General features: G+C 51.0%; 1 protein-coding gene across 2 annotated transcripts; it reads right to left on the bottom strand.

The window, feature by feature from the left end:
- Window positions 1-6,542: 6,542 nt before the first annotated feature.
- On the bottom strand, window positions 6,543-9,159 carry APOC2 (apolipoprotein C2). Of its 2 annotated transcripts, none has more exons than XM_015458180.3 (4): window positions 8,761-9,159; window positions 7,459-7,526; window positions 7,119-7,278; window positions 6,543-6,791 (listed from the first exon to the last, which is right to left on the bottom strand). In XM_015458180.3, the coding sequence occupies exons 1-4, from the start codon at window positions 8,916-8,918 to the stop codon at window positions 6,701-6,703; spliced, it is 477 nt and encodes a 158-aa protein (XP_015313666.2). In that variant the 5' UTR covers window positions 8,919-9,159; the 3' UTR covers window positions 6,543-6,700. The 2 variants fall into 2 exon arrangements, with proteins under 2 accessions (XP_015313666.2, NP_001095850.1); NM_001102380.2 differs by having other exon boundaries at window positions 6,546-6,791; window positions 7,459-7,543; window positions 8,761-8,784.
- Window positions 9,160-9,167: the final 8 nt, after the last annotated feature.

Raw genomic sequence — 9,167 nt, 5'->3', positions numbered from 1 at the left:
CCGTCCCGGACGGCTCCAGCGCGATCGCGCGAGATTTCACGTTTGCCCGACCCGCCGGCCACCGTATCTATCTCTCAAGTGGGCCTCAGCCGCGCCTCTCGGAAGCCTCTTCCGGCTATGAAAGGGCCAATCGAGCCACCGTACCCTAGTGCTGCCTAGTCCCGTTTGTTTTCACCTAGTAGATACCCTCGGGCTTCCCAGGTGGCTCAGTGGTGAAGAATTCGCCTGCCAAGTAGGAGACGCGGGTTCGATCCCTGGGTAGGGAAGATTCCCCTGGATAAGGAAATGGCAACCTGCTCCAGTTTTCTTGCCTGGGAAATCCCATGGGTAGAGAAGCCTGGCGGGCTATACAGTCCATGGACTCGCAAAGAGTCAGACACGACTCAGCGACTCAGTTGAGTTCAGTCGCTCAGTCGTGTCCGATTCTTTGCGACCCCATGAACCGCAGCACGCCAGGCCTCCCTGTCCAACACCAACCTCCAGAGGCTACCCAAACTCATGTCCATTGAGTCGGTGATGCCATCCAACCATCTTATCCTCTGCCGTCCCCTTCTCCTCCTGCCCTCCACAATCTTTCCCAGCATCGGGGTCTTTTCAAATGAGTCAGCTCTTCGCATCAGGTGACCAAAGTATTGGAGTTTCAGCTTCAGCATCAGCCCTTCCAATGAACACCCAGGACTGATCTCCTTTAAGATGGACCGATCGGATCTCCTTGCAGTCCAAGGGACTCTCAAGAGTCTTCTCCAACACCACAGTTCAAAAGCATCAATTCTTCTGCGCTCAGCTGTTTTTTAATAGTCCAACTCTCACATCCATACATGACTACTGGAAAAACCATAGCCTTGACTAGACGGACCTTTGTTGGCAAAGTAATGTCTCTGCTTTTGAATATGCTGTCTGGGTTGGTCATAACTTTCCTTCCAAGGAGTAAGCGTCTTTTAATTTCATGGCTGCAATCACCTTCTGCAATGATTTTGGAGCCCCCCCAAAATAGTCTCTCACTGTTTCCATTGTTTCCCCATCTATTTGCCATGAAGTGATGGGACCGGATGCCATGATCTTAGTTTTCTGAATGTTGAGCTTTAAGCCAACTTTTTCACTCTCCTCTTTCACTTTCATCAAGAGGCTCTTTAGTTCTTTGATTTCTGACATAGGGTGGTGTCATCTGCATATCTGAGGTTATTGATATTTCTCCTGGCAATCTTGATTCCAGCTTGTGCTTCTTCCAGCCCAGCATTTCTCATGATGTACTCTGCATATAAGTTACATAAGCAGGGTGACAATATACAGCCTTGACGTACTCCTTTTACTGTTTGAAACCAGTCTGTTGTTCCATGTCCAGTTCTAACTGTTGCTTCCTGACCTGCCTACAGGTTTCTCAAGAGGCAGGTCAGATGGTCTGGTATTCCCATCTCTTTCAGAATTTTCCACAGTTTATTGTGATCCACAGAGTCAAAGGCTTTGGCATAGTCAATAAAGCAGAAATCGATGTTTTTCTGGAACTCTGTTGCTTTTTCGATGATCCAGCAGATGTTGGCAATTTGATCTCTGGTTCCTCTGCCTTTTCTAAAACCAGCTTGAACATCTGGAAGTTCACGGTTCACGTATTGCTGAAGCCTGGCTTGGAGAATTTTGAGCATTACTTTACTAGGGTGTGAGATGAGTGCAATTGTGCAGTAGTTTGGGCATTCTTTGGCATTTCTTTTCTTTGGGATTGGAATGAAAACTGACTTTTTCCAGTCCTGTGGCCACTGCTGAGTTTTCCAAATTTGCTGACATATTGAGTGCAGCACTTTCACAGCCTCATCCTTTAGGATTTGAAATAGCCTAAACGGAATGTGGTCCACTGGAGAAGGGAATGGCAAACCACTTCAGTATTCTTGCCTTGAGAACCCCATGAAAGTATGAAAAGGCAAAAAGATAGGACACTGAAAGATGAACTCCCCAGGTCGGTAGGTGCCCAATATCCTACTGGAGATCAGTGGAGAAATAACTCCAGAAAGAATGAAGGGATGGAGCCAAATACCTGATGTGAAGAGCTGACTCATCGGAAAAGACCCTGATGCTGGGAAACACTGAGGGCAGGAGGAGAAGGGGATGACAGAGGATGAGATGGTTGGATGGCATCACCGACTCGATGGACATGGGTTTGGGTGGACTCTGGGAGTTGGTGATGGACAGGGAGGCCTCGCGTGCTGCGGTTCATGGGGTCACAAAGAATGGACACGACTGAGCAACTAAACTGAACTGAAACAACAGCAAACAGTAGACACCTTGCCTGACCCGAAATCCCAGGACTTTATTGGCGAACATATACGCTTGCCACAGCCTCCCTTCTTTCTGCCCCTCTCGCGTAACCCCGCCCCTTTCAGTTGTATGAGCCTCCTGGGTCATTCTGCCCGCTTCGCCCCGCGGATTCTTTAAATCCTTTTCATTTCAACTTTCATGAGCTTTCCCGGCCACCGTAAACGCAAAGAGCCTCTCCGCTTGAACCACACCCCTCCTGCGTTAAAGGAACTCTCCTGGTCTTCGAACCAGGACTCAGTGGTCTCTCTTTCTGACCTCTCTTCTTTTCCTCTGACAAGTCTCCCTAGGTTATAGCCCTGTGCGCTTAGTTACTATTTCAGCGTCCTAACGCCACCACACTTCCTAACCGGCCCCTCTCGGCCCCTCCCTAAGCTTTGGGGATGCCTAGTTTATTGCGCAGGCACATAGCCCCCGTGGTCTTCGCATTCCAGCGAAGCCTGCCGCGGTGGACTCCGCTTCAGGGACTCAAAGAACTCCATGCCTTTTCAGTAACTTGCTACAGCTCCGGATATGTGTTGAGAGACCCTTGGCCCAAGGAAGGAATAATAAGAGGCCCAGAGAGGACAGAAGACTTAGCAGTTGTGAAACCTTCACCAGTGAATTGGGTGGAAGTCTGACCTGGGTTCAAACCCTGGCTGTGCTGCGGAGCGGCTAAATGATTGCGGACAAATGACCTATCTCTTTGGGCTTCATTTTTTCCCTCTGTAAAAGAATGTAAAGCACCTGGCCTCCGTCCTCACTTAGTGTGGACCTTAGTAAGTGATCAGTATCAAGCACTGTGGTTATGAACTTTTCATATGGTCTGGAAAGGAAAGCAGGCTTTGCATTGAGGTATTTTAAATATTTATTTAATGTTTTACAAACTACATTCTCCACTTTCCTCGAGGCCTCAGCTCAAAAGTATCTGTCCTCCAGGAAACCCTCCTGAGCTCCCAGACCTCCTGTACCCCTGGACTCCCCACCCCGTCCCTGCCCATATTTTGTGTCATCACTGACAGAGATGGGTGTGTCTTGGTCATGGTCACCGCATGGTCATGGTCATGTGTCTCCAGCACTGTCCCAGGGCATGACTGCTGAGTGAAAGAATGAAACTCTTGAGTGCAGAAGGTGAATGACTTACCTCTGTGAACCAACACAAGGACAAGAAGAAACCTTAGAAAACTTCTTGCCTTGTCCCTTTCTAGTACAGATACTAACGATAGTAATGATTCTGTGAAATTGGAGGCCTAGTCTTCAAGTCTAGAGATGTAATGAACATGATGATGAAGTCTCCCAGAAGATGGGCAGATGGAGATTTTGTGGGCTTTTAAAAACAACTATGAGTCTTATTTGCTGCACCTGGGATTTTCACTGTGGCACGGGCTTCTCTCTAGTTTGTGGCGCATGGGCTTAGTTGCCCTGAGGCAGGTGGGATCTTAGTGCCCCCACCAGGGATCGAACGCACGTCCCCTGCATTGGAAGACAAATTCTTAACCACTGGACCACCAGGGAAGTACCTGTGAACCTCTTTTTTAAAAGTGCAAAATCACGTGTACAAATTTAAATAGAGGACCAAAGAAAGCCCAGGCAAGTGAGGGACCTTAAAGCTTTATCTTCTCCAGTTTCACTGTTAGCCCATCTCTGCTTTCAGCACTAGACACCCCAACATCCTCATATACTGCAGAGTCCTGATCTGTTGCAACACCAGGGGCTCTGAGGTACACTGTGACCTCAGATGGGGCCCTTGTAAAGCCCTCCCCCATGTCCACTGAATGACCAAGTAAATACTTGCATTCCTGTTAAATCAATCACCGATCAGACCCATTCGTGCTCCACTAGGGGACGCCCAACACCAACCAGTGGGTAAAATTTCAAATTCTAAGCGGGCTGGGGACCTGAACTTATGGGTCCCCAAGGAGAACGGTTTGAGGGTCCTGGATTCTGGGAGAGGAGGAGTTTGGGGGGCCTCGACTCCCGGGGTCCTGAAGGGAATAGGATGGGGGGTGGGTGCCTGAGAAAGGAAGGAGGAGTCTGGGAAGTACACCAGGATTGGTTGGAAGCAGAACTAGCCTGGGCAGTGGTTTGGTTTGGCTTGAGTCTGTGGGAAACAAGTGGACAGAGCAGGGATTGTTCATCCAGGGTCCCCCCTGCCCCATCACCCACTGGGCTTGGCAGCTTCAGTTCTTCCCAGGCCCTGGGGACTTTGGGGGCATTTCCCACAACCCCTCCCCAAGGCCCCTGTTTTCTGCTGGACTCACAGCTGCCCAGCCCAGGACTGGGAAAACTGCCCCAAGAGAGCTGAAAAGGCTGGCCGGAAGTTAATGTCAAGTCTGTTAGCAGACTACAGGCCCTGCATCCTCAGAGGCCAGTAGCCCAACCCATGGGATTTGGGGGCACAGGACCTAGCCTTCCAGATGCAGGAGTCCAGGCCCTTCGCCCCCTCCACCCATGGGCCCCAGCACTTTCCTCCCTCAGACTGCAGGGCCTCTGCTCTTAATTCACCCCCTGTGCTTTTGGCCGGTAATTCCCCACTGCCCAGATACCAGAGGGTAGAGTCCATCCTTTCAGACCTGGGAGCCAAGTGAATACTCCCCTCCACTCCCCCAACTTTCCATCAGCAATTGTCCTTACCACACTTCATTGTGACTCCACGTAGCCTGTGACCAGCCCAGCTGCATCCTTTAGAGTATGCTCCCTGTGACCCCTATCCAAGGTGGCTGCACCTAGATCTTGAACTTGTTCCTCACTTCTTCACCTTTTCTTCATCACCTGCATTGCTGTCTGAAGTTATCTTCTCCATGGGTCGTCTCTGCCTCCCACCCCGTCCCCTCAGCCTCTCTATTTGTGGCTCAGGATGGAACAGAGCTTCTGGTCCTGAATAGGAGCTCAGGAAACATTATTACTATTGCTAGTAAGAAGAGCTAAAAAAGCATACTGCCAAGCTGTAATCAGTAAAACCGTATGAAGCTGGGTCAGGACCCAATCAGTACCTTTTTGAGGGGCCATGTGAAGGCAAGATCAAACCAGTCAATCCTAAAGGAAATCAGTCCTGAATATGCATTGGAAGGACTGATGCTGAAGCTGAAACTCCAATACTTTGGCCACCTGATGCAAAGAATTGACTCATTGGAAAAGACCCTAATACTGGGGAAAATTGAAGGGAGGAGAAGAAGGGGACAACAGAGGATGAGATGGTTGGATGGCATCACCAAGTTGGATATGAATTTGAGCAAGCTCCGGGAGTTGGTGATGGACAGGTAAGCCTGGCGTGCTGCAGATCATGGGGTCGCAAAGACTCGAACACGACTGAGTGACTGAACTGAACTGATGAAGGCAGGGCTGTCTTTTTCCCTGCTGTGTCTCCAGCGCCTGGTTGTGTCTCAATGAATACATGACAGGGGGTGGGGCAAATGTATAGGAACTGGCACAGAACACAGCTTTTACAGATCTGCCCTCTTGGGTCCCAGCCAACCTGGGCCCTGCCTTCCCACACTCAGCAATGACTCATGGGCACCACTCTCCCCTCTGCCACCGGGCCATTGAACACCTCTCTGCGATGGCATAATTTAAAGTGTCACCCCAGTGATTCATGTTGATGAATGGCAGAAACCAACACAATATTGCAAAGTAATTATCCTTCACTTAAAAATAAATAAATTTTTAAAAAGTGTCAGTCCAGGCCCCAGACACAGTCAGAGGCCGCTGTAAGTAAGCTGTATTCATTTACCTGATGCTGGGAAAGATTGAAGGCAGGAGGAGAAGGAGATGACAGAGGATGAGATGGCTGGATGGCATCACCGACTCAATGGACGTGAGTTTGAGTGAACTCCGGGACTTGGCAGTGGACAGGGAGGCCTGGCGTGCTGCAGTCCATGGGGTCGCAGAATCAGAGATGACTGAGTGACTGACCTGAACTGATTCATTTATCATTTTACAAATGAGAAACCTGGGACTTCCCTGTTGGTCCACTGGTTCAGGCTCTGTGCTTCCACAGCAGGTGGCACAGGTTCGATCCCTGGTCAGGGAACTAGATTCCATGCGCCACATGGCATGGCCAAAAAAAAATGGATGAGAAAGCCAGACCTCGGTGAGGGTCAGTCTCTAATTATTGTTGTTACGATTATTCATTATTATTATTCACCTCTTTATTCTCACTGACCAGGTTAGGAAGATATACATAGAACAGGTGCTCAATAAGTGTTGGCAGGCATCAGCTCCTCCATCTTGGACCCTGAGGTCTCAGAAAAGTGATGACGTTGAAAAGAATAAACTTGGCTTTATTATTATTATTGATAAGTCAGGCTAGAATTGGGAACAGGATGCTGAGAGTTGCAAGGAAGTGGGCAGGGGTGTAGATCAGGGGACCCAGGGAGTTGCTGGAGCCTGGACTCCCCCGTGACTGGGGGCCCAGCTGTTAATCTTTTCCTGACAGCACAGAAAAGACCTGGTCAGTAATAATCCCTGCATAGGTGGTCACAGCTGCCGTGCTCTTGCTGTATATGTCCCTGGGGAGAAAGGACAGACGGACTGAGGGAGGAGGGGCTGGGGTCTGGACTCCTGTGTCTGAGGGATGGGTGGCTGGGGGTCTGGACTCCTGGGTTTGGGGGCCCAGAATCACGTGTCCTGTTGGAAAAGGTGACTAGAACCCAAAGCCGTGGATCCCTAAATAGGACGGGGATGGGATCCCAGAATCCCAGAGCTAGGTGTTGGGAGCTAAGATACCTGGGCCTTGAAAGATTACAGGTTTGAACCTGGACTCCTGAGTGTGAGGGAGAAGGGGCTGGGGTCTGGGACTCCGGGCTCCTGGGGTGTGGGTGGGGGGCAGGTGATACCTGATTTTCTCATCCACGGCGGGCAGATATGTCTTCTTGTACAACTTCTGGGCGGCTGCCTTGGCTGTATCCCAGTAACCTAAGAGTGACTCCTGCACCTGGGTGAGCAGGGCAGGGCTGGAGGCCTCGTCTTGCTGGGGAACATGGGCCCCTTGGACCTCTGCAGGAGGAGAGTGTGTTAGGGTAGCTGAGGGGCCTGCTGCAGTGGGGGAATAAAAGGGGGAAGGAGAGGGATGGGCAGGGGCAGGGCGGGACAAGAACCGGACTGGGAGGATGCTCGGGGCTCCTCCCCGTCATGGCATCCCCACCTCCCCTACTGACCCCACTCAACCCCACTTACCGAATCCCAACACCAGGAGGATGAGAAACCCGACCAGGAAGTATCTCGTGCCCATGGCGTCAGGAGACCTGGAACACTGAGGTGGCTGGGGGCAGGGCCATGGGAGGCATCTGGTCCTGGGGTCTCCGGGCCTCAGGGATATCAGCCTAGGACCCCCTCTCCCCTTCCTCCCCACCTGAGTCAAGTTCCTAATGACTTGAGCCTCACTTCCTAATATTCTATGATGCTACTCCTGCTTGCTGATTGTTACATCTTAATTCTTTGTGTTTTTGTTTTTGTTTTTTTCCGTTGTGTTGCATGTGGGATCTTAGTTCCCCGACTAGGGACTGAACCCAGGCCCGGCAGTGAAAGCGCCAAGTCCTAACCACTGGACCACCAGAGAATTCCCCGCAACATCTTATTTCTAACATTCATTCATTCAAGAAGCGTTTCTTCAGCACCAACTGTGTGCCAGGCGCAGTTCTGGGCCCAGCCTTGAATACAGTAGCCTGCCACCCTCAGGAAGCCAACATGAGAGAGACATGCAAGGAGCAAACGTCAAATGAATGAATTAAAGTGCCTGTCTCCCTCTGATAAGTGCTCTGGAATGCAGAGGGTGTGCTGTGTAGCCCAGGAAAGCCTCAGCGGTGGGGTGGCATTTATGTTAAGACCCACTCAGTACAGGGCCACGTGCCATAGTCTGGGTTAAGAGCCACCACTTGGATGAGTGAGTTTCCTCTGCTCTGGGCCCTGTTCTACCCACATTCCAGAGTCATCTCGATCCCAACCCTAGGAGGGAGTCACTCTCAGGGACAACAGGGCTCAGTCCATCACATCACCCTCCACGTTTCAGAGACTGCGGCGTGGAGGTTGATATCTGACAGGAGGAGGATCAGCACACACAGACATTCTACAGTTTTTAAATTCCATGATTCTTTTTTTTTTTTTTTTTTAACCCCGGCCATGCCACATGCCCAGCTTGCAAGATTTAAGTTCTCACACCCAGCACAGGACCAAGGCCCCCAGCAATGCAAGTGCCCAGTCGTAACCACTAGATCACCAGAGAATTCCCTAAATTCCATGATTCTAAAACTGGAATTTTTTTTTTTTTTTTTTAACTCTGAGCCAAGCAGCATGAGGGATCTTAGTTCCCCAACCAGGGATTGAACTCGTGCCCCCTGCATTGGGAGCTCGGAGTCTTAACCACTGGACGGCCAGGGAGTTCCCTGGAATCTAATATCTTGACTTTTGCAGTTTCTGATCTAACAATCTTGGGCCATTTCTGCTGTCCCCCGCCCCCCTCATTTCTGTCCCCTCTCTTACCAGACTCTGGCGGCTGTCCTCAGCAGCTCCAAATGGGCAGAGAAAGGCTTTATAGCTCTTGAGATCCACCCCTCCACCCCCACCTCGACACCTCGGCCAAAGTCCTGGCCAACAGGGCTGCAGGGGTGGGAGGGGGAGAGTTGGGGGGGAGGTGGCATGGGGACAGAGAAGGAGACAGGTTGAATGGGGGGCTGCGGAGGGGTCGGGGGTTCTGGGTGCCCACCAGGCACCAGGTCTGGGGTCTCCGTCACATGGGAGGTGAAGGCAGAACTCTGAAGGAGGGGCGGCTGGCAGGGGTGGGGGGCTTGCTAACTGCTCTCCAGCCTTCACCCTCCACCCCAAACCGAGAAGCCTGAAGTCCTCTGCCCCCCATAAGCTGGCAGTGTGGGTCTAGCACTGGGGGCAGG

The sequence above is a fragment of the Bos taurus genome, chromosome 18 (assembly GCF_002263795.3).
Source record: "Bos taurus isolate L1 Dominette 01449 registration number 42190680 breed Hereford chromosome 18, ARS-UCD2.0, whole genome shotgun sequence".
NCBI classification, from domain to species: domain Eukaryota; kingdom Metazoa; phylum Chordata; class Mammalia; order Artiodactyla; family Bovidae; genus Bos; species Bos taurus.
This window is presented reverse-complemented; position numbering and strand designations above follow the sequence as displayed.